Here is a 25553-nt window from a genome sequence, read left to right as displayed (position 1 = left end):
GCACGTCACTGTCGAGCTGTAACAGTTCGTGGGAGGTATACGTGCAATACCGGTCCAACCTTTCTTTGCCGAGTGTCGCGTCAGTATCGAGTTGCAATTGTAAAAGATCGGTCCCGAAGCGCTTACCAACAGCGCGAATACAGCACTTCATCAAACGCGCGCGTCCGCTCCGAGTGTGAACAGGTATTTACGTGGCTCTTGCTGACAGTTCAAACGTATCTTTTTTTAACGTCGGCTCGCTCCTGCATCTCCGAGACCGCGAAAAACGCCGCGGCAAATTGTTCCCATCTGCACTTCCCAACAGGCATACCGGCGTATGGGACTAGTCCCATGCTGTCGCTGTAGCGCAACGTATCTCATTGAATTTCGCTCAGCTGCGATGCGGCGATGAGAGGCGCCGATTCAGAAAATACGTCGGTGACATCGGCGCAGTAAAACCCACCGGCGCACCCCAACTCGCTAACGCTCCCATCTCCTACTGCAGAGAGAACTTCCGGTTCCGGAAACATCGTACGTCACGGCTTGTTTTGCGGTCAAGAAAAAGTCGATATTTCATTAATTTTTTGTGTAGAAGTTAATAAACCGAGACGAAAACGGATGCCTGTTCGGCATTCAGTGAACATTGACGGTTTATTGTAAAAGTTATCTGGAAAAAGTAAAGAAGTCATTTCATGGTCCCTTTAAGCTCTTTAACCGCCCCTGCTGCGTACACGCTGCAAAAGACTATTCTGGGAAGGTGGAAGAGGGACGTTCGTAACAAATGTTTCCAGATGGCGGCCCCACTTCGTAGACATATCGAACGAGCGCGTCTTTCTCGGGTGCCCGCCGAGCTCTTCCACAAAGTGGGCAGTGATAGAAAATCTGAAAGAGTTCCCAAATGGTTTAACCGGAAAGCTTTCCGCGGAGATGAGAAGAGGGTATGACGATAATTCAATAAATGCAAAGCTGCGAGCGAGCTGGACAAGAATAACCATTATAATGCCTGGAGTAGGGGGACAAAGAACAAACAGAAACCTCCAAACAAAACTAAATAACTCGTGCGCACGAAAAAAAAGATCCGTTTGGTCTTGGTATCGAACGAGGGACCTCTCCATTTTCACCCACCTCTACGAAGGAGGGTTGAAGCAGCATCACACAATACTCAAACCTTGTGCACTGAAATTTCGACGTCACCACAGTGAGATTCAGTGAAGACACGGATCGGAAACGAGTGCTGCGTCATCTTTCGGCTGGCTGTCGGATCCAATCAACGCTCCGAGGGATCCGACTTTCATGACGTTTCGTGAACAAGGAGGAGGTCGTTCGCGAGCCTCGGTTAACCTGGCTCAGGGCATTCGGCTTTTGCCGTGCATGGTTCGTGTTTGAGTGAAACTGAGGTTCTTCAGCTGGTTGCGGTAGCCTGCCACTTAACGGTACCCACATCACGGGCCCTATTTATTATAATAATTGTTCCGAAACAGCCGTATTTGGCTGAAAGGCTCCACGTCCTTTCCTCGAGTCCTTTTCGTGGTGTGGCTAGTAGGGTGTCCTTGCAGAGTCTGCTTCCATCCTTCTTTGCCGCGATCGAAAAAAGCGTTCGCGGAAGAAACAAACCGGATGGGGCTGCGTTCAGTGAGGACAGCTCCTGTACCCGTCCGTGAGCGATCGCGAAGAGCACCCTCCCTGGGGACCTTGACTTTGAGGCGCGCGTTCATGTTCAAGGCCTCGCGTGCGGCCTCCCTGGAAGGCCTTCGACGGCTGCGTCCTGTACGCCCGCCACTCGTAAACGCCTCTCGTTGTTCTCAAACCCCGAGTGCCGCCGTTGTTTCGAGCGCGCGTCTCTTTTGGCGGACGGAAATGACGTCTTCCGATTGCAGCCTGTCGTTTCCGCCCGCCCTTTTAAATTCACGAAGAATTGTTGCGATTGCGCTCGGAAACGGCTCGTAACGAATGCCACCGAATTTTTTCCTCTTGATGGACGCTTTACAGTCGTTTTAAGGCGGCTGAATTCGGCTGAAAAACGACATTTCCGTCTGCCAAAAAAACAGATGCAGGCTAACAATATGGTGACAGGGCTGTCTGTGAGCAGGGCCATTAGCTGCATTTTTCGACGCTTCATCACCGGGGTTTTAGTTTAGTCGACGATCAAAATTCGCTGTCGGTCGCGCTGGTGGTACCAGGTGAACAAAAAGCCAACATTGCTCACCGACTCGAGAAAAGCAGCTTAGCAGCGACTGGAGGAATCTTCTGAAGTCCAGTCTGGTCACAGTGTTCATTTTCACTATCTTGGTACGATTAAAAAGATGAAAGCCGTTTACAACTCCGTGTAACGCCGAACTAGAGCGCAGCTCTTGAGGAGGAGGAGGGGACGGTACTGAGGGGGGGGGGGGGTCATGTGACCTCGGGGGGTGGGGTGGGGGGAGGGGTCACCTGACCTCGGGGAGGGGGGTCACGTGACCTCGGGACTTCGGCAGGATCCATGCAACGCGGGCTGCATGCAACTTGTACTAAATGCAAGCTGGGTTGCGTGGTTACGCCGACGCCGACGGGCTGCATGCAACCCGGGTTGCATGCAACTTAGACTAAATGCAACCTAGGTTGCATACAACGTGTGGTTACGCCGACGCCGACGGCGACGCCGCTCATGCCGGAAACGGGAGCCTAAGAGCTGCGCTCTAAAATAGAGCGTTGCGCAGTGTTCCTGGTATGTGTTCAATCAGTTTTTGAATCGTTTGATTGCATCTTATACAAAAAAAATAAAAACGAAGGAAGGCGTAGTTCGTTCGCCGTCTGGTGCTCACAGAAGTGTCAATTAAGTATCTCTTTAAATTTGAACCGGCATTGTTTTATGGTACAAATTTATCAAGATGATTTTCTAAGAAGTCTATCAAGAAGTCAAGTATTGAAGAAGTGCTAGAAAGATGTCATATTTTTCGTCCATAATGTGCGAAGGAACGAAAGCGATAGCTGTATACAGGGCCGCGCAATGCGGGTGAAATGGTGCGTTGATGTACCGAAGGACGGAACTGCGACGTGGTTAATACTTTTAGCCGCCGTGGTTGGCGTGGTGGATGTCACTAAAAACCGCCACCAGTGCTTGGTGATCCGTAAAGCAAGTAGATAAGCGCGATGGTAGTTTCTAAAACCACCCAGCATTACGCGTAGCGCCTGGATACAGCCAAAGTGGGATTTCGCATAACGCGAGTAATGTTTGAAAACAAGTCTTTCAAGCATACGACGCCGAAGGCACTTCTTTCGTCGCATCGTTATTGGCGGGATGCCGGGGCGGCCGACGGGGGGAAACCCCGACTTCCCTGGCCTCGCGCCAAGAGCGGAGAAGGTTTTTTTTTTTTTTTCGTAGCGGCGACGACAAGAGACGAGTTCGAAATCTCTGCAGTGTCGCCCGTAAAGCTGTCGCCTTAAAAAGGCAGTCAGCTGAAGTGCATGGCACCTCTTCCCGGCTGTTCCTTCTCTCAACAACCAAAACTAAGTAGTACGAAGACTACAAGTACCTAGTTCGTGGAATGTACTTGAACTAGCCCTTTAAATATAAATTACATTAAGCACTGCGCAACGCTCACTCTGACCCGCCGGCTTCCCTGTTATGTACTAAACTTGCTCGCTTGTTTCTTCCTCAGGAGCCGAGCTGTTCTTGGGTCGTCAGGTGCCGGCGGCCAACGGCACCCGGCAAGCCGTTATGCCGCGGCCCTACCTCCAAAACAAGTCCAGGAGCCTGCCCTCGCGGCAGCCCTTAGAGCCGAGGGCTTTGTTCGCCTTCCTACGTCGTGAGGAGTCCGAAGCCAGGCGCAAGAACGGCCACGATAGCTCCGTCGACGAGAGCTCCCTCAGTTCGGACACGTCTTGCTCATCCCTCGAGTACCATCGCCCTCAAAGCGCTGGCGTTGAATTGCCCAGGACGTCCCTACGGTCAAGTCCAGTTAGATCTGACGAGGCTAGAAGACCCGGAGCCTTTCCTCCTTCCAAGGGTTCGACGGAAAGCCTGTCGCGTCGTGAGCGACTTCAGGCGGCTAAGGCCAGGGTAGAGGCTCAACGGAGTAAGTACGGCGGAAGTTCTTCGGAAGAAGACGAGGACGACGGGAACAAGCCGACGGACGTCAACAAGAACCGGAAAAGGTCCAGAGACGTTCCTGTGTTCACTCGTCTTGGTCCGGTCTGGCAAGAAAGCAAGGCTTACCAAGATCCTACCATGGTACGGCGAGGCAGTCCAGGGGTGCCCCTGAGCGTGAGTACCACGTTCCAGGGACCTACGGGCCCCGTTCAGCCGTCTCCTCAAGACTCCGGTGTGAGCTCCCAGTCGGTGGCGTCCAGCCCCAGTCTGGGCAGGGCCCCAACGCCACCTCCCAGGAGGTGCCAGTCTAGAGCACTGCTCAGGGAAAGTCCCCTCCTGGCGCCCAAGCCAAGAAGACACTCCGCCTCTTTCGAATTGTGTAGACTGGACGACTCCGGTTTCGGATCCGAACGGAGGGAGAGCTTCTACAACTACGGGGGTGTGCCTCCCGCGCACGATATCAAGTCTCGGGCACGTGGTCCTGCTTATTATTCGTACACGGACCAGGCTCCCGTGCACCAGGACTCGTCGGGGGCCTACATGAGCGACCCCCAGAGGCCGGACGGCAGGTTCGTGGGGCTGGCACCCAGACATCGGAGGGCTTCCATATCAGCGGAGGTCCTCGACCTCGCGCCCAAGTCGGACATGCCGCCACGGAGGCCCCGTCCCCTGTCGATGGTCATGGAGAAGACGAGAGACGTCCCGCCACCGGTGCCCCGACACAAGCCGCAGATGGGTGGAACCACGAACAGCCTGGAAGTTGCCAGGCGTCGTCTGGACGACGTCATGCAGCGAGAGAGGGAGCGACGTTCCTCTGCCAACTTGGAAACGGCCCTGAACGAACTAGAGGAGATCTACCAGAGTCTCCGACTCAACGAAGACGAAGACCTCCTCTTCAGGGCCGAACGACGGGACCTGCCGACCAAGTTTCAGCTGAGTCGTCCCGATTCGAACACTACCTTCGTCGAGCCGACATACCCGCTCAAACGGAGCTGCAGCGACGACATATCCGCCATGTCTGGTCACCAGCCCCGACAGAGAGCACCCTCGTTTCGCCGGTCCGCCGTTCCCGACAAGCTGACAGACGACCTGGCGTACCGTCGTCTCGTTCAGCAACCTCAGCCACCCCAGCGAAACGGCGCACGCACACCCACCCCTCGCAAGGACGCCAGCTACCTTCTCTACTCCCCAGCGTTTACACCTAGTCTTCAAGTGGATCCGGCTCTCCTCGACTTCACGCTGTCCAAGGAACCCGACATAGAAAAGGACGACATGTCCTACAGAAACTACACCCAAGCCGATGCGATCCGCGTGCCGGCTCCACAGCCGCCGTTTGGCATCCCGTTGCTACCAACTCAGGGTACATCGTGCGACTACTTGAGGGCCAGGCCCAGTGACACACAGAGACCTCTTACCAGGCCCAAGGTGCATCCGGACCTGGTTAGGGACGACATGGCCTTCCGGAACTTGCGCAAGGATCCCGCCGTGTCGCTCGCCTCAAGACGGCCCACGCTGTTTGTAAACATCAATTCGGACCCGTCCGAGAAGCGGGACAAGTCTCAAAGTATGACGAGCGTCATGGAAGCCCTGCACAGGGAGTCGCAGCGCTGGAAGCGGCTCGACGAAAGTGTTCAGAGTCCTCAGTCTGGACCGTCTTCGGCTACCAGCCTGAGGTCTTCCGGCCCGAACTGGGGACTGGCAAGGCAGCGTGGCAGGATCGTGCCCATGGAAGACTCACATCTGGACTCGCTGCTAGCGTCTTTGACGCCGCCGCCGGTTGGTCCAGGTGAGCGGCTGCGGGCGGGGGTTCGAGTCCCGGCATGACTTCTCGCCTGCGGGCCTTCCTAACGCTCGAGTTGCTTGAAGACGCCCCCTAACCATGACCTCCGGCTACACAACTGCCCCTGAGTGTGCTCGTGTAGTGCGTGACCCTACCGTGCTGTGCTGTGCGGGTGTGAGTGCGCGTGCATAGTGCCTTCTTAACTGCCCACTGACAAGCATTGACTTTCTGACCGTGCGTGCTGTGAGCTGGTTGGGTTCGAACTAGATATGTGTGTGTGTCTGTGTACGCTGTTTGTCGTTTCATTTGTGTGCGCTTCAACTGGGATTCTTATTTCTTTTCTTATATAACGAAGGACAAAGAAAGAAAGAAAAAACAGCCGTTTCGGTTTGTGTCTTTTCTGTTGAGAGTTTGATTTTCTTTTCGATCTTCAGAAACTATTTTATTCTTCAATGTCTGTCGTTTCTTGCAGTTTTTTTTTATTTTATTTTATTTTATTTGAGGATAGATTATTCCCGTGTAAGCTGTTCAAACAACCGAAGTGCATAGTCTATCGTGAAAGAAGCGAGGTCATCGCATTTTTTACTTGTGTACACCTGTGTGCAATATTAGCATCGACAGTTATCTCGTCACAGTTCTACGGAGATTTACAATATATACATGCACTGTTTGAGTTTGAAGGCTAAAATACCAAAGCTAGAAGAAAGTATTGTTTATAAAGTTGCGGAAGTACTTCTTTACGGAGACGGTCCTATGATGGTCATAAAATATTGAGCACAGATGGTACGCGATTTCACAAAGTCTGATGCTTATAGTAGGTATATGACATCGCTCCATCATATTTGAACCCCCATGCATGGAAACCCCAGTGTCTTCGAAGACAGTTGTACGTTTTCATCATCTTGTGCCTCGGGGCTTTAGTGTGATCACTTTACACCAGCTAGCTTGCGCCCTAACCCTTCTGTCGCTTTAATACCACTCGTATAAATGTAGAAAAGTACAGCCTCTGAGTTGCCTTTGTTATCCTGGACTGCGGGCGTCACCACAGACGGTAACAACTGTAGTGCTAGTCCTAACACTGGCGAAAGCCGCACTGAAACTTCCAGTGTCCCTCTAACGAATGGCTACATTGTGGCGTGCCAATTAATTCAGGGGTTTGATGTACCTGCGACACTGTGAGCCCGACAACTTGACAATGCGCATGCATGTGATACCGACTTGAAAGTGGTAGAGCTGACTGTCCGACCCGCCCGGTTTGAACCAAACAGAAACAAAAAAAGCATACCGATATCACACTAAGAGATAAGGAACTGTCTAAATCGGGACAACAAAACTCTCATATGACCAACAGCACATTTTGTGGGTGTCGGAGCAGGCGCGAAAGTTGGTGAAACTGATATGCTGCCATATTTGCCGTCTACTACGGGAAGGCGGCCTTCGATGTTTGTCGTCTCTGTTTAACAAGTGCTGATTGTTGGGCGAGTTGTATATTGTACATGAGAAAGCATGATTGCACTTTAAGACAATGACAGAGGAAGAACAGACACCACAGAGCGTTAACTTTCAACCGATTTAATTCAAGAGCCTCAGCGTAGATACACACTGCGTCACCGAACCACACCTCAACCAATCCGTGGCCCCGCCACGGACCGCAAGTATACACTAACTCTTTCTCCGCCAGGTCAATTGAACACACAGTGTGGCTTCAATTGACTTGGCGGGGCACAGATTGTTTGAGATGTGGTGCGGTGACGTGGTGTGTATCTACGCTGAGGCTCTTGAATTAAATCAGTTGAAAGTTAACGCTTTGTGATGTCTGTTCTTCCTCTGTCCTTGTCTTAAAGCGCAATCATGTTTTTTCACGTCTCTGTTTGGACAACTCCTTTACTGCGTGCCGCCGTGCCTCACACATTCATGTTTTCTGTGATAACAAACCTATCGCCGTGTTCACCAAAGCTTGCTACGAATAGGTGAAAAAATGAAAGCCGTTTACAAATCCCTGTAACGCCGAATTGGAGCGCAGCTCTTGAGGAGGAGTAGGGAAGGGTACTGAGGGGGGTCACGTCACCTGCGGGTAGTCACGTGACCTCGGGGGGGGGGGGGGGGGGGGGGTCACGTGACCTCGGGGGGTCACCTGATCTCGGGGGACGTCACGTGACCTCGGGGGGGTCACGTGACCCCCCCCCCCCCCCCGGTTACGCCGACGCCGACGGCGACGCCGCTCAGGCTAGAAACGGGCCCCTAAGAGCTGCGCTCTAAAAGTAATTCTATAGCATTCGTTCTCGGTTAGAGTTACTGGACGTTCCCAGAGTGCAGACAAATCCAAGCTCCGGTTCAGAACCGCTATACCAGGCGCCACAAGTGAGGGCTTTCTTAAAGCGCCGGCGTGGCGCGAACCGTTGCCCGATTCAAATGATTTATGTGAATGCATCCATCCATTCACTCGTAAGAATGAGGTCTCTGTGCAAGCGAAATCATTCGGGGAAGCAAAGAGAGGGCCCTCGTGGACTGGAGTAAGAACTGCTTAATGTAGAAAGGCCTAATAAACATGAAGATGAAGGAAATCAATCAACCAGCAAGTTCGATTGGCTATCCAGTTCCGGCGGATGATATGAAAGGCGCTTCTGGAACATTCAGTTACTCTTATCCTTGGTTACGAACCGCCAGCGCAGACGTGAAAGGCGATGGCCCGTGCCGTTCGAGTTGGTCATATATTGTGGCGAGAAAAACGCCGTATTTAGGCTTTTATTTTGACCGGATTTATTCTGCGGAGTCTATGCAAGAACCGCTTGACGGGATTTGCAATATTTGTGTGTCGAGAGTGGGTCTTTACAATATACAAATAAAATATTGATACTGCGTGTCTTTTGTGCAAAACCAAACGTGTTGGTTCCGACTGTGATGCGACGCATGCCGTATCATAGACAACAACGTGTCTCCAAGTGGATTTGGATGCGTTAGCGCGACTTCATTTTGTGGTGATTTTTACTCGGTGACGGCACAACTGCATGATGCTTCTGATCCCTGGAATCGTGGCAGGGTCACAGTATACCGGAGGTAGAACTACAGCGAGGGTCAGATGCATTTAACACACACTCGAAATAAATCTCAAAAAGTGAAAGCCGTTTACAACTCTCTGTGACGCCAAATTGGAGCGCAGCTCTTGAGGAGGAGGGAAGTGTACTGAGCGGAGGGTAGACCCCTCCTCTTCCTTCTCCTCCTCCTCCCCACATTCTTTAATATGCTCCAGGGGGGTCACGTGACCTCGGTGGGAGGGGGGTCACGTGACCTTGATGGGTCACGTGACCTTGAGGTGACCTTGGGAGGGGTCACGTGACCCACCTGGGGGGTCACATGACCTTGGGGTGACCTTTGGAGGGGTCACGTGACCTTGGGGTGACTTTGGTTACGCCGACGCCGCTCAAGCCGGAAACGGGCGCCTAAGAGCTGCACTCTAAAATCAGTTTCGCAGGCTCTGACACTGACATTTACCACAAAACGTATGGCTAGCTGGGGCAGTGGAAGCATGATGAGTCAAAGCATAGCCTCCTCTACACTAACAAAGCCTGGCAGTTCGACTATAGAGCCATAGAGTGCCCGGTCGCAGATTTGAAACGCGAGTATCTGGTAGCAGAGATCATTTCTCTGGGAAGATGGTATTCAGCGCACAGCTTTTGCAGCGGCGAGGACCCGAAACATGGTTTTCAAACCGGACGAGAAAAGAAGCGGCAGCGCGAGGAACGCGAGGAGCACGAGCGGACATTCCATCGCTCGGGAGAAGCGTGTTTCGGCGTCTCGCCGTAACGGGGCGCCCGTTACATGCCTCCTCTCATCCGTTGTCTGCCGCTCTATCTTTTCACTTTCGGCGGCCGCGTCTCGTGATCTTCCAGGCTTCGTCAGTATAAATGAGGCTATGGTAAACTATTATAAAAACATATGCGAAGTTCAGGAGCGTGTTAAAAGCTTTCGCTAGGTGGCGCAAGCCACCGCCCGATTAAAAGATCCAGCTGTAATCTATCCACCCGTTAAAGGTCCAATCAAGCAGCTCTAAACGTCCATCGTCACGGCACTTGTTTTTGTGGGCTTGCTATCAACAGCCAAACCAATCACGCGGAGGAGAAAGCACAGAAATAGCAAACGCACGAAGACCGTGAGCGCCGTGACGTAGCACTTTTGGTTTATTGGCTTTTATCGGGTCAAAGCGTCGGCTGCGCTCGGACTTAAAAAAGAGATTAACGCTGCAACCACGGCCCTCTGGCAAAGTCTACCGCTCCATCTTTCTGGTCACAGCGAGCACGTGGCACACTTGGAAATCCTACTCGCATACGAAACACGTTCTTTGTCTTGGCGAACCAAATGTTTAATAAAAGAGCAACTGCAGCAAGTCGAAATTATCGCAGTGTCACCAGTCAAGTAGAATAATCGGTGTGATTCCTCCCGTCGAATAGAGATGTCGCCACTCCAACAAAAAACTGAAAAATCTTTCCGCGCCCCTGGTGGTAAACGGCCATACGTTTCTTCGGGACGATTGGACAGAATCAGTGCTGAGCCATCTCAGCTCTGCACGCGCGGTTGTTGAGTGTTACTGTTACGCCCAAGCTGAACGCGTGCGTGCTTTGTCTAATTCTAACCTGACGTCCCGACGAATCGTTGCCAGAACCTAGTGATATTGACAGGCCCTTTGTCTCGTGCGAGTCAGGTGAGTGCAGCCTCCTTTTTGCTCTATCGGGGATCATCTTCATTTGGCAATTACCGGGACAAGAAGCGCAAGGCGTCGATGCCTAGCGTCCAGCACGCGTTCTTTGCTTTCCGTCGTGCTTTGGTTGCGTATGCACTTTCGACGCTCAGGAGCCAGCCAAGTGTTATCGAAGGCAGGAAGCTAGTCCTGGAGGCAGGACCGAATGTCCTCTATAAAGCTATTGTCCCGTAGGTGACTGTAGTTTTGCCCATCATCTGCCGTCCTAAAGGTTGCCCTCCCAGAAGTGTCCCGTGGTGAGAACTCGGTGCCTTGTCGCTCCTTGTTCCACGATGATATACCGCGTGTTCCTGGCGGTTACGTTCTTTTTGAGCATTGGCGATCGCATCTCCCATCATTTTGCACTGTGCTTCGAGGATTGCGTAGTTCTCTTTGATCGTCTTTCTCGGTCGACAGCAAATTAGCGGCTCTGCAAGAAAACTTACCTGGGTTGCCAAATATCGGGGGCATGCAACTACCGATTTTCGCAACGTAATATACAGTGTGAGGTTGCAGTGATAATGTAGGCTCGCAAATTTAACACCCGTAAAAAAGAGCAGCACTGTTTCATCCGGGAAACTACGAACGGGGCGCTTATCGCACTCCTCTGCATGGAATAAAGAAATATGAAAGGTAAGCATTTCTTCGTTGAGAAAAAAGGGGCGAAGCTGTCTGCATCGTCTGGTAGACCGTAACTGGTAGAGTCGGGGGAAAATAGGATAACGTCCAAGCGAGCGAGTGGCTTCAAACGCACGCGGTGCTGAGAAAAACAGCTCAACTACGATGAGGATGTGCCGAGAAACTGAGAAGAGCGCGCGGGGGAGGAAAGCAGAACGCCGAGGTTTTGGTTGGAATGATTAGTTACTAGCTGCCTTGTCTCCATTGCGCTCGTCAAATACGTTCGAATGCGAGAGCCAAACACTGGACGCCGCGGCGTTTCGCGTTCTATAACGCGTTACACCAGTGCAGTGGCGACAAAGGCTGCCTTTGAATGCACTGCCATAGCCTCCTATACACTGGCAGATCGCCGCGAGAAGCGGCCACCGAAATGGAAAAGGTGGAGCGGCAAATAAACAGATGAGGAGAGCCACGTGACTGGCGCCCCGCTGCGGCGAGACGCCGAAACACACTTCTCCCGAGCGAACAAGCGTGTTTCGGGTCCTAGCCGCTGCAAAAGCTGTGCGCTGACGTCCAGGTTCCCCGGGAAATGGTTTTTTGATGCTGCTACCAGATCCTCGCGCTCCAAATCTGCAACCGGGCACTCTATGGCCGTGTCGTCGAACTGCCAGGCTTTGTGAGTAGAGAAAAGGCTATGGCACTGCACTCTTGCGTTCTAACGCATTCAAAGTGTGAAGTGGATACAAAGGCGGTTAGCTTTAGGTTACGTGCTAATCATTCCAACCAGAGCTCGCCGTTCTGGGCTGAGTTCCAAATCTTACCCAAATGGATCCGAGTTACTCCGGCGGGTCGTGTCACGTGGCGAGACAGAACGACGATGGAAGCGGGTAAGTTTTCGAGCGCCAAGGCTCAAAAACCCTGGAGTAAGATGGAGTAAATTTTGGAACGCAGCCCGGATGTGCTCTCGTTTCCGCAACTCCCTCAATATCTCGGCGCACGGTAGGTGCCTGAAAGGCGCGCCGAATGGTGCGTTTAGCGCCCTATTCCGCCCATGCAACGGAAGTGATCTCCAAGTGGCAACCAATGACGTCACAAAAGCCAAGGTGTCATGCTGTCGGTTGTCGTGATCCTGGCGGTTGTGTCGTAGAAATGATGGTGAAAAGCACGAGCGAAGGCCAATGTCGCTGTCGTCACAGCGTCCAAACTCCTGGCTGACAAAGCTTCTGATTTCACTATGTTGAATTAATTTGAGGCTGGGGTAGAGAAAAAAGAAACGTCAACACGTTGAAGAGGCAGAAAATAGACAGGACGACGTCTTAAGAAAAGTTTTCTGGCTGGTGAGGTAGAAGCAGCCGGAATGCTGAAGAGAGGAGGAGGTTTCCTCCTCTCCTTTCAAGCATTCCGGCCACTTCCACTTCCCCTACCCTCCTTTACCTCGAAAACCTTTCTTAACCTGTAACTGACTACTATAACAAGTTTATTTAAACATGATTCTAAACCTGAGACTGGGGCAAAAAAGAGAACACGACAGAAGGTAGTAAAAGAGGAGGCAAGTTGAGACGTTGCCTCCTCTTTTACTACCTTCTGTCGTGTTCTCTTTTCTGCCCCAGTCTCAGGTTTACAATCATGTTCAACTTACACCAGCTCGCCTGCACTCTGACTATTTTTTTAAAGTTTATTTAGTCCACCTCCTTATATAGTCCATATCTCAAACTCATCTCCACCAACGCAAAAGGACGAAGTCTGTACATGTCAAGCGCCACAGTCTTTATCACAAAATGTAAGACTGTGGACAACCTACAGGTCGACGCGATAAGGCAACATCCATCCTCCTTCAAATCTGAACAAAAGGATCTCTTCCCCTTCAAATCTAAACACAGATCCCACTTCTGATTCAGAAATAGCCCTCTCCATCTTCTACAAAAAAAAAAAGGAAACATTAACACTGAAACGAGCAAAAAAAAATTTCAGCCTTTCCATTCTGGTGAAAAAGGAAGTGGACGGCCGCAAGTCGGCAAGCCAGAGCGGAAAGGCTGACGCCATCTATGAGCGACGGCAGCAACCAGATGCTTGGCTTGCCGCCGTCGCTCACAGATGGCGGTAGGTGTCCAGAGTTTGGTGTCTTCATTTCTTTACGGGGGACACGATCCTGCGGAAACTAGCACTTAACAGCTCCACTGCAATAACCTCCTTCATGACGTCCTTTGTCGCTTGAGTGGCCGTGAACTAGAGGAGGGGTAGTGAGTAGGGGTGTCGCGAACCGGCCGAGGTTCGAGTTCGACCCGGTTCGACTTTTTCGAACTTTTAGTGCAAATTTCGACGACCTTTGTATTGAGGTTCGACTCGTGTGCGCATGCGCGACAGGCTGGCCAGTTGGCTTCGGATTGGATGGTGATGGCTAAGGAATGAATTAAGGGCAGCGCTCATTGGTTATTTCAATTAATACAGTATAAACGATTAAGTTATTAACTTCTTCAGAGATTAGACTTAGTTTCTCTTAATTGCAGCTGTTCACAAAATTAAAATAACCCTTTGCATTAAAAAAAAAAAAATTCTCCAAAACTAGACATGCATGTCTGGCCACATTGTCTACAAAGTCGAACCGGTCGAATCTTGTGAAAAGGTCGAAGGTTCGTCGAACCGGTTCGACTTAGTCGAACCCCGAAAGTTCGACCTAACATTCCGGTTCGACAAAAGTTAGCGGCACCCCTAGAAGTGAGCTCAGCGAGCGCTCACGGCTGCCGCACGGCTCGAGAGGGCGCCACTAAAGCGTGTTCTGGACATGATGTATGAAACGGGCGGCCAGGGCGGCTCGCATTGCATTTGCTACGCGATTAAACACTAATTCGGCACAACACTTTATTGGCCACAAGCGACAGCAAACACGGAATAAAGATCAGTTGAGAACGGGAGCCACTACGCGCTGCCATACCGCCAAACGGCCAAACCGCAAGCCAAAACTGCTCGCCGGAGGCCTTCGAGACGCTCGGAACCGGTGGGATCCTCGAGCCCGTTAAGACCCTTTCTTCAAGAGCGCCGCCATCTTGAATTGTCGTCACTTCCAGTATGGGCGAAAACATTGTTTTGCCGTCGCCACGCCTGTAGAAGACACTTAGGATATAGGCGTAAACGTCACAGATTCTCGTTTTGCCTCCCCCTTATTTTTTTACTAGTTGCAGGTTGAAACGTTTCTGTATTTTTTCGTCGCCCATACCGGATACTCCTATTAAGTGGCTGGGGATGAGAGTACACAGAAAACGTCTATACGACCGCAGCGCCACCGCGTACATCCGGGACCTTTCTACACTCGCCGCTTGTCAGTGCCTGATCCCACTACACCTTTCTAGTACGCGCCGCCTCTTCCCCCGCTTGGTGGCGGGTATGTCGACGGGCCATTTCTTGTTTCCGTACTTTCTAAACTGCATTTGTTTCTTTTCTGGCATAAAATACTGAACAAAAGCTACTTTCATAAATAATTGAAAGGGTTCGCGCCACTTATATCTTGTGTTTCGAATAAGAAGAACCTTTTAGCAGCTCTAACCAGTAGTAAGCCCAGAACCAAAGACGTCACATATCGCTCGCTTTCGGCACCGCGGGTCGCCCCAGTAGGTGGAGGAGGTTTCTGCGTCGTCCGGTTAAAATATGACGCACTAGTATTTAGTTACTCTCTCCGTGCCCGCTGGCTTGCCCGAATCCCAACATACGTGGAAACCGCAAAAAAAGTAGACGCTAAAATATGATTTCAGGCAGTGTTGGGAAGTACTTTAAGTACATTGTACTTAAAGTACTACTTGAAGTAGGTTTAGGAAACTTGTACCTTACTTGAAGTGCATTCTCTGAGTATATACTTGTAGTTTACTTAAAGTATTTTTTTCTGGTACTTTCCCAGGAAAGTACTACTCCCGACTTCAAAGTAAATTCCCCAAATTTGGTTTTGTTAAATTTGTATCACGAAATGATGCTTTGTTAACTCCGAAGAAAAACTGGGAGGGATATTCTACTCTTGGCAGAAACGTGAGCAGACGAAGCATTGCCCCATTTGTTTTGGTATCGGCTTTCTCGTAGCTTTTTGAACTCTCGCTACCTCTCGTTCGGTCAGCGCAAGCGGGGAGGTTTAAAATATTAGAAGAGCGAAATTAATCATAATGTAGCCCCTCAGACTGCGGTGCGGAAAAATTAAATTTTCAAGTCGGAGTAAAAGACAACAGAGGAGAACGTCACAATGTTTTGAGACATTCTCTTTTGTCTTTCCCTTCTATTTCCTTAATTTCCTTATATTTTTTTGCACCCCAATCTCAGGTGTCACATTATGATTAATTATCACCAGCTCGCTTTCACACTCACTTTATTTTTTTTTTCATTAAGCAGAGGACACTCCTCTATGAGAGGATTGCTTGCGGAAACTACGGGGCTGACGTCATGCTCTCTCCTAGTACATTTTGCCCCCTTGAGTGCAACAAACCAGTGCAAGAGGCGCCAAATTCAGGAGAGGGGCTTCTGAATTTGACTTCATTCTTGAAAATGACTACTCTGTGGCCAATTGACTTTATGAAATATTCGCCGCTGTTCTTGAAAATAGGCTATGCCCTCCTGATTACCACTGGGTCCTGGGCAATGCATATCAGTTAAAGAATCTCTGCGTAGGGGAATAGAACGGTATTATGAAAGATTGTGTTAAAATACTTTACTTTGGAGGTACATTGCTTTTATAGTACTTTACTTCAAGTACATTGCACCCAGTGTACTACTTTACTTGAAGTACATCACGTCTCATTTACTGTGTACTTTCTTTTTAGATGTACTTTACCCAGCACTGATTGCAGGGCCCCTTTAAGTTTAGAGGTTTGTTCTTTGAGTGTGTGCGCTTTTTGAGCACGCTTTTTTGAGTGATTTCTACTCTGCCGAAGGGGGCGGGGTACACATTTTATTCGAGTCAGCTTCCCTTTGAAGCGATCGAGATCTCTTCTACGGGTCCTTTGACGAGGAGGTTTCTCGCTCATCCCGAGACAAACTACGTCACGGTTGCGTTGGATGTCACGTGCTCTCCGCTGGCTGGCTCTCCGAGCGCTTGCCAGAGTGGGCTGTTCATAACGAAAAATACAACCATCAGGCTCAGAATACAAACGTGCGATTGCCATTTACGGATATTGTAGATACTGTTCTGCCTATTTCTGAACACGGCGGGCATATTTCAAATTTCGTTGAAGTATCTATTAAAAGCCACTAAAAAGACTTTTTTTCTTTTTTCTTTTTAAACAGTCTGGTTGGGAGACGCTTGTCGGGAAATGAAATTTATGAAATGAGGCACTCTCGACAGCTAGCTCGACAATCAAAATGTCGCTGAGCACGTAGACTTACTAATCCTTCTGGCATCTTGATATGTTCTTGTGTTTTTTTTTTGTTTTTGTTTTTTAGGGGTAAAAAAAAGTGTCCAACGTTGGTGAAACATAGACAAGTGAGGCACGGGCAGAAAGGTCGATTTTTTTACTTGAAAAAGACAACTCAGTAATTTTAGCTTTTCGGAAACATATATAATAGATTACAGAAAAATAATAAATGAATTACAGCGAATGTTACCACAAAAAAAAAAGAAGCAATTGAAGCGTTAAAACGTTACAATAAAAGTAACTGATTACAAGTAATCAGTTACTTGTAATCAATTACAAGTTACTCGTACCGTATAAGTTTGCTCATATTGAATACGATATCGTGTCTGTAGATCTCGGTGCACTCCTTTATGCAGTTGTTGGCGATGTAGGTTGGAAGAAAAGAAAATGAACGCATAACCGCGACTTCCGGCGAGCACGCCATTGGTTATCGCTTGTTGCTCGCCCTCCCGCGGCGGAAACAGGAAGCGCTCTAGTGAGGGTCCCCCGATTCTCCTGCTCAGCGGGCACGGCGGAACTACTCGCGATCATGGCTCGCGAAATGCCATTTCCGAATGCAAACAAGACTCTTAACTGTCCCAATTGCTGCAGTCGGTATGCGTTAGATTTGCGTGCACCTAGTTGCGCATGCGCCTCGTCGTCATGCGCCAATCCAAGGACGCAATTTCGGGCTTCGCGCACGCGCAGTGTGGAACACGCAAAGCTAACGCGAACAACACACAGCGCTTGCGTTCGCTAAAACTCGCAACTGTTTAACCGGCTTCCAACGTCAACCAACAGTGAGCAGACGCGCAAGCAGGTAGGCGTTCCTTCGAACTGGAAAGGCTCAGGTTTGCAAAACGACGGCGCGTTAAAGTGGAAGTAACTAAATGTTATAAAAAAAATAACAATAACAAAAACGTTTTTTTATTATTTTTTTTTTAAATTTTATTTTGGGGTTTTGGTTCGGAAAGATATTGCAGGCGACTCTGGGGCCGATTGTCAAAAATCGTGTCTTTGATCGTACTATATGCTTTTTCCCACAATTAATGTAATTTTATATGGATTTCTGAGATTAGCTAACATGTTTTCATTGTTTTTAGATTTTTTTCTTACATTTGTTAGTTACTAATTAAAACGGCTGCAATTGGCACCAGTGATGATAATGAGCACACTTTTGATTGTCATACTTGTTCGCGCGTTTGAAATTAGATCATAAGCAAGAAATTATATTGGAGCTTGAAAAACTACGTATTAAAATATTTTAATTTTTTTTAAATATTACTATTAATACAAATTGCGGCAATGTATGCCCCCAATAAACACCACGCTCCCGAAATGCGCCATTTAACCATGATAGTCTTTCCAGAAAGGTCTCATTTTGTTTTCTTTTTAGCATATGAAAAACTGATATCGGTGTCAAGATAGACAAACAGTCAAACACTGGATTAATATAAAGTCCTGTGCGTCACGCGTTGCTTTAAAAAAACACACGCACTTCAGCTCTCTGACTCGGATTCCGTTTTTGGGTTTTTGTAGCGAGAAAAGCGTTTCTTAATGTATACGTTTTGTGAACATTTTGTAAAAATCAGATGGATTCTGCTATTCTTGTGCTGGCAATAATGTTAAAGCAATTAGTCATCTAAATATCCGAAAACCTATTAGAAGGCCCGCAGTTTATTATTTCACATGACAATTATCTGAGCAAGAAAACTCAGCAAAAAGGCACAAATATCAGCACTGATCTGTTTTTTTTTTTAAATACAATATTCTATGTTACCTCAAAGTTGTATGAAAGACCATCTCTTTAAATGGACACTGTACCCTACAATATTTTGAAGTGCCTGTATCGGACACGTATGTCACAAAATAGTTTCCGCGAACAGCTCCCTTAGTTCCATAATTACGCTGGGAGACACAACTTGAGTTATGAACGAATCCAAAATTAACACCTAGATCGGGTAATTAAATCCAAATTAAAGGTTAGTTTCGGTTTCGTTCGAGAATTAAAGCGTGCATCCTGGTGTAGATAATACGCTAAACACACTTTTTATTTTCAGGATAAAGAGGTGATCTGCGGTCATAACACCCTAGCTTCCTCGTATAACCAGAAATAATTTGTGTCTCTCAGTGAAGCCAGCACGTACAGGCTCAGCAGCGGCACGCATCGCCATTTAAGAAAACGAGTGGCGCCACCTATAGACCTTTTTCGTGTACTCTCGCCCCCAGCAACCTAATAGGCGTATCCGGTATGGGCAACGAAAAAATAATAAAACTTGTCAACCTGTAAATAGTACAAAAAAACAGAGGGGAGGCAAAACGAGAATGTGTGACGGTTACGATTATATCCTAAATTCCTTCTATTGGCGTGGCGACGGCAAAACAATGTTTTCGCTCATAGTGGAAGTGACAATTTAAGATGGCGGTGCCCTTCGCGAATAGTCACATGATCGTTTGCGACAACCAGTGGAAGTACGGGTAGTGGAAGTAAGGCGCTACCCGCCACGATGCCCTGCTGCGCGCGGCCTCAGTCGTAACGCTTTTAAGTCTCACTTACGCGTCTCGCTCTCGCGTTCTACGTTTTCACCAGGTTATCTTCGCCTAAAATGTATTTAACGTTAAAAACGCATTTGCGATAAAATTATTATTATTATTATTATTATTATTATTATTAGTTCAGAACGGGTTCGATTAGCCTACGCTATACGTTTCCTACAGCCTGCCAATTGACTGGCAGGAAGCTCGCGTTCTTTCTCTTTCGCATTTTCCTTCGAGGACCCCAGCGGCGCTCGTCATCGAGGAACAGGGTCAGATCTTTCAATCGAGACAGCCGCGGCGAAAGCACCCGACGGACAGCCGAACATTGACCGGGATGGCCTCGATACGCGGCCATCGACGGCTGGTGACGTTCACGAGCACCGACGCGAGATCACGACAGCACGTGTAAAGCAGCTTTATTTAAATCGTCTGACTAGTCTAAAAAAACAGGAGTACTGAAAAAAAAAAAAAAAAAACACCCCAGTTTGCTGAGCTGTTTGGTGCGAATGAGAAGCATGCAACGCTCTATCACGCCTGTTTACAAACGTGCGAATGTTTGATTGTATCGTTGAACTTGGTAAATGAGCGATGCCGCTGTTCCTCCAATCTCCTACAATGTGCTCTGATCAGGCTACGGACGGAGGCTCATAAAGGAAAAAAACAACAAAAGAAAAAAACACCCCAGTTTGCCGAGCTGTTTGGTACGAATGAGAAACATACAACGGCGATATAGGTTGTTTGCACATGACGTCAATCCGCCATTTTGTTGTTAGTTTGTTTTTTCAAACAAATTTACTATACATTGAAGGATTACATCGTAACCGGTTGAAATGATGTCAGCGGTGCTCTACACATTTGAGAAGGCATGCAAATCCTTGAAATGCTCGAGTTTGGCACACGCCAGACAGATCGCAACAACAAAATGGTGGACGAAATTACGTCAGTGAAAACACCCTATACTATCACGCCTGTTTGCAAACGTGCGAATGTTTGACTGTATCTCTGAAACTAGTAAATGAGCGATGCCGCTGTTCCTCCAATCTCCTACAATGTGCTCTGATCAGGCTACGGACGGAGGGTCATAAAGAAATATAATAAAACTCGAATTGTGAAATGCTGACTAACAAACCCAAACCAAAACCGAATTTACGATGAGCCTCAGTGTTGCCCGGTGATAGACTGTATACTCTGCCTTCAATAGACTATTTTGTCGCAAATGTGTCATCAAAAGATCATAAAGTTATATAAAATGATACTTCTATTGCATTTTTCCTACAACTATTTTAAATAGACCATATTTTTGTCACATGGGAGGTAGTTTTCTGAACGTGTCGTCTTTATTTGCCGTCAGGGGGCGAGCCTCCGCCCCATCATTTTTTTTTTTCTCTCCGTGTTTGTCGCTCACGTTAGCTCACGTTGAAGCTTGCGGACGAGTGCGAATTTGATGTCGGCTAAGGTGGAGTGCCTACTTTCACGCTGTCTAGGAGGTGCATGCATTTAATTTCACAGCAGGTGAGCTCTCCGAGAAACAATACTTTCTTCCAGTACCGATGTCTACCCCGGCAAAGAAACAAAAACGAACTCGCCGCTAACTTGTTTTGACAGTGTGGCAGCCCTGCCAATACGCTTGGAAGGGTTTCCGTACACCGTCTGCCGGTTCTCTGTTGATAGTCACGCTTCTAAACGTGCACGTCACGCTCCACGTACTCCGAAAGTCATCATCTACAACCCGTAACGCAGCTAGTTATTCTACACTTTCGCTGAGCGGTCCGAAATCGCCCCCTTTTACTCTTTGCCGAGTAATCCTGGGTGTGTGCCTCGACTTCCTTGGGGGTCTTTTCTCCAAATCTCGTAGCATTTCCAGCAATAACTTTTTACGTGGTTGCTGTGACCGTCGCTTTGAAGTGCACTCCAGTCAAAGGAACCACGGAACGGACATCCGTTCTACCGAGTTCCGGCGGCTAGTCTTATAGGCAGCGCGAAAAAGCCCGTTTTCGATGGCCCCGATTCATTCCCGCTTTCGTTGGTGATATAGCGAGCTGCGCAAAGAAGTAAAAAGAAACCAAGGAAAGCGGGGGTTGGGACTTGGCGCACGCTACCGACGATCTTTGACGGCACTGTCGTTCACGCTTGACGCGCGAAAAATTTGCCGTAGGTGTTTCGAAGTGTTGTCGCTTCCTCTCGCAAGCTCACGGGTGGACCTCCTCCGGTATCTTCCTAACAAACGCTCTTGCTCAGAATGTCGCGTTCTGGAGGAGCCGAGGGTATCAAAAACATAGCAACATCAAACCTTGGAAGTGTTACCGGGGTGTGTGTGTACTCGCTTGATTTCGTTCTTATTTGTAGTCCTTTCAAAAGTTTGAGTGCTCCCTGAAGTGTGAGTTATGCAGTTGGACGCCTGCACCAGTTTCTTTGAAAGTGTGTATATTTTCTCCTGCTGCGACCGGCGCTTGGTTATCTCCGAGAGGCCTATTCTGTCCACCCAGTTCGTCGTCATTCTTCTATTTGGGGCCTTGGGGCTAATGTAACCATGCCTAACTTTTGCCGCCTCGTCTGCACTTCACGCTACTGTTCTCTACAGGAAATGTCCATCATCCCGTCAGGTTTGTAATGTTTATGGGAAGTGGTCGATGCCATACTTTGGGTAGACGGCGAAAAAAGGGTGCGAGCTCCGTTGCTTGCGTATCGGTGCTCTCTAAGGTATTCTTGACACTCTGTGCAGTTCCACCCTTGATGCATGGCAGTTTTCATCATCCTTCTCCTTTACTGGTTGCTAAGTTTGTCTTCTTTGCTTTCCTTGCAGCTACGGATGACGTAGCCCAGGGGTGAGTAATTTTTCTGTTTTCGTTGTGCCTGCTTACTTCTACCTCTGCCTTCACGACTCGTACGTGACTCCAGCTAATGTTTCCAAGGTTGTGAGTCGAGCCCAGGGTATGCACAGGTGTGCCTGCACTGCTGCCCTGCACAGTAATTGGATGCATTTCTAGCGAATCTGCTGGTGGGATGCGGTGCACTCTGCTGCTATTTTAAAAAAGGCCCTGGGTAAAAAGAAAACGGGTCAAGACCGCATTGGCAGGGTGTAGCGGGGGCTTTTTGTCGTCGAACATAGGCATCTTTTGAAGGTACGTTGTTGCTTCAACTTAACTGGTGCTGTTTGTTTCAAGTTACGGATCAAACGAAAATGGAAATGCCGTTTCATAGAAACTTTGCCATTTTGAAAGTCTGCAATCTGGCATTATTCAGAGTGTGCGATGCTTCCGCTTGTTCAGGGCTGCATTTGCACGGAGACGCATCGCGTCGGTGCGGTAGCTTTGATGGGACTAGCAGGCAGTACCGTCGGCGTAAGTTTGTCGAGGCGCTGACTGCTGTAGTGCATTTGAATTAAACGCACGTCTTCATAGATGCGGCCTTGCGCAAGCATTATTCTGCAGATGGGCATACCATGGTGGGTGGTTATTGCTCATCAAAATGGTTGTGAGCGTTCCTGGTGGAAGTTGTAAGTTAAGAATGCCTGGAACACCTGTCCTTGTTTACACAACCAAAATTGCTTGCATAGTTTGTTTCTCTTTTGCTAGCATCGCAGCGGATGCTTTAGGTGCTCTTTCGTTTAGAAATTGGCTTGCCTGGACAGACACACATAAAGTGGAAGATTTGTTCTTATTGGAAGTTAACAAAATTTCCAGTTAGTTATTGATCTGGGTAAAGCTTAAAATTGTGCTGATGCATACATAACTTTTTTCGGCCTGGTATAAAAAAAAATAATTTGTCTTGGCACCGATATGCTTTATAAATATATTCTAGAAACCACACAGGAATATAAAGGAAACAAAACTGTTTTTAGAAATAAGACAAAGTGTGATGGTGTGCTTTATTGCAGGATGTCTGCCAAGGCTGGAGGGCCGCCCAGTTTTGCAAGGGCGGTGATGGACACCGCCGAGACGGATAGCCACAAGGAGAGGGTCGAAAGGTAATTGTTTTCTTTAGGCCGGTTGATGTAGAGCCTCCATGTTTATAGAGTGAAGAGGCATGTACAGCTCTTATATGACAAACAGGAGGCACAACTATTCAAATGTCTTGTACAAGTGTCTCCCTCACAAATGTGTCTCGCTGAACCAATGTGTCTCGCTGAACCAATGTGTCTTGCTGAACAAATGTGTCTTGCTGAACAAATGTGTCTTGCTGAACAAACGTGTCTTGCTGAACAAACGTGCCTTGCTGAACAAACGTGCCTTGCTGAACAAATGTGCCTTGCTGAACAAATGTGCCTTGCTGAACAAACGTGCCTTGCTGAACAAACGTGTCTTGCTGAACAAACGTGTCTTGCTGAACAAACGTGTCTTGCTGAACAAACGTGTCTTGCTGAACAAACGTGTCTTGCTGAACAAACGTGTCTTGCTGAACAAACGTGTCTTGCTGAACAAATGTGTCCCGCTAAGCAGACGAGTCTCACTGAACAAGTGCCTCTTTCACAGATTCGTCATGTACGAATGTCCTGCACAAATGCCCCATCTTGTTGCTCAAATATCTCTCAGAATGAATGTGACTTGTTGCACAGGTGTGTTCCACTAATTGGAAGTTCTACTTATTGGAAGTTCTGGTTATTGGAAGTTCTGGTTATTGGAAGTCCTGGTTATTGGAATTTCTGGTTATTGGAATTTCTACTTAATGGAAGTTCTGCTTAATGGAAGTTCTGCTTAATGGAAGTTCTGGTTATTGGAACTTTCGCTGATTGAAAGATCTGCTGCTCGAAAGATTGAAAAATTCACTTATTTAAAGATACACACTAATTGAAAGATACACTAATTGAAAGATACACTAATTGGAAGAGACACTAATTGAAATATCCACTAATTGAAAGTTTCACTTATTGAAAGTTTCACTTCTTGGAAGTACCACTTATCGGAAAAAAGTCGAGTTCATTTTGGAGGCACCTGGATTGAAAGAGGCATTTTATGAGGTACCACACATCCAGGAAGCACCACTATCGGAGAGCTCCGCTTAAGGAGATTTTACTGTAACTCTGAATCATAGTCGCCAACGGGACAGCCCTTCGAAGGTTTCGATTTTTTCGGACTCGAGCAAGAGCTCACGTACCACTAACCCTTCTGTTCAATGTGACTGCAGGTACAAGAAGCAGCGCCGTGAGGAGCTGGCAAGAAAGTACAGCGCTAGGGCCACCGCGGAAGCTAATGGCACCCAGGCAGCCAGGGCTCCCAAGTCTAAAGCGGTGCCGGCGAGAACTGCCGAAGCCGAGAAGCACGCCAGCGAAACGTCTCGAGGTTGCGAAGAGCCCGCCCCCTCCGAGAGGTCTGCAACTGGCGAGAAGCCGTGCGACAGGCGGGGACTACCTCCCAGTGTTCGGATGACAAAGGCTTACCAGTGAGTTGCTTCGTCCGCTCAAAGTGGCATTGCTGCGAGTTTGGTTCTTTCCTAGCAAAGCGGGTTCAGTCAATTGCGTTTGTCGACTGCGTTACATCCACTCCTACTATGAGAACGCACTGGTGCCATCTACCGGGCAGCCCCGGAACACTTTCTCATCTTATTATCATTCTTTTGCCATGTGCTTGAAATATTTCTGGCAATGTTTTATTGTTCTCATAGATGTCGGCTTGATTTCGCAAATACTGCAAAACTTTCAGTCTAGTACATATACGCAGGTCGGTTCCAGGGCTACCTGATGGGTGGCACCAGCGTGCTCTTTCGTCGTAAGTGGTAAGGAATCCAGTCGGTCGCGCCTAAATGCGAGTCTGCGAGCCAGCCGTTATGTTGCAATTAGAAATGCAGTTGCATCGTCCTAAGTGGCTAGTTGCCGGTGGTTGCTCGCAGAAAGTAGCCAAATTACATCCCAATAGTTTCGAAATTGGCCCTCACTTTCGAGCTGTTCTGAAATTTTTGACCGCTGGCATCCTTTACAATGTGAAAGGGTATGGGCACAGTTCTACCTCGATTCACCCTTTTGCCTGCAGAAGAGTTGATGGCAGAAAGAGCAGGTAGCGCCGTTGCAATAACAAAATCTGTAGATTTTTGTATTTTTCTATCTGATTATAAAAAAATGGCGATTGATTGAGCGGGGTTCCTCCAAAATTGTAACTAAGTTAGATTTCCTGAAATTTCATTGAAACTTCCGAGGTATCTTATTACTGAAATAATAACTAAATACAGGAACTTAAACAACTCTAGTTAGTTGCTTTTGCAGCCCTTATATGCAAAGCGCTTGAATCAGGCTTGCGTACACATGCACCTAAAGTAACCACTCGGATTAGTGGCCTATCTAATGTTCAACGGCTTGAGTGCACCTCAAGTCGGATCATTCACCCGTTAATTTTCTACCTTTGCCGGAGGGAAGGCTTTTCCCGTGTCTTATTTAGTTTATTTCGTAAGGGCTCGGCCAATTGTTACGTAAAAAGTAGCAAAAAATCGGACGCCACTCTGGCTCCTTGTTAAACATTGCCTGAACCATAAATACTT

At 48.3% G+C, this 25553-nt stretch overlaps 2 protein-coding genes across 3 annotated transcripts in view; both read left to right on the top strand.

The window, feature by feature from the left end:
- LOC8052173 (serine/arginine repetitive matrix protein 1) overlaps positions 1 to 8705 on the top strand; it is a 119479-nt gene extending 110774 nt beyond the window's left edge. For both annotated transcript variants that reach the window (XM_040216549.2, XM_040216550.2), the window contains one exon: positions 3618 to 8705. In XM_040216549.2, coding sequence (XP_040072483.1) covers positions 3618 to 5872 — 2255 coding nt within the window. In that variant the 3' untranslated portion in view covers positions 5873 to 8705. The remainder of the gene's footprint in view (positions 1 to 3617) is intronic.
- An 11719-nt stretch (positions 8706 to 20424) lies between these two features.
- LOC8027972 (supervillin) overlaps positions 20425 to 25553 on the top strand; it is a 113797-nt gene continuing 108668 nt past the window's right edge. The window contains exons 1-4 of the mRNA XM_040216547.2: positions 20425 to 20597; positions 21889 to 21910; positions 22963 to 23052; positions 24210 to 24464. Of these exons, the coding sequence (XP_040072481.2) occupies positions 22964 to 23052; positions 24210 to 24464 (344 nt within the window). The 5' untranslated portion in view covers positions 20425 to 20597; positions 21889 to 21910; position 22963. The remainder of the gene's footprint in view (positions 20598 to 21888; positions 21911 to 22962; positions 23053 to 24209; positions 24465 to 25553) is intronic.

Source organism: Ixodes scapularis, unplaced genomic scaffold (assembly GCF_016920785.2).
Source record: "Ixodes scapularis isolate PalLabHiFi unplaced genomic scaffold, ASM1692078v2 PGA_scaffold11__112_contigs__length_91849675, whole genome shotgun sequence".
Taxonomy (NCBI): Eukaryota; Metazoa; Arthropoda; class Arachnida; order Ixodida; family Ixodidae; genus Ixodes; species Ixodes scapularis.
Note: the sequence above shows the minus strand (reverse complement) of the source record. Positions and strands in the feature narration are given on the sequence as shown.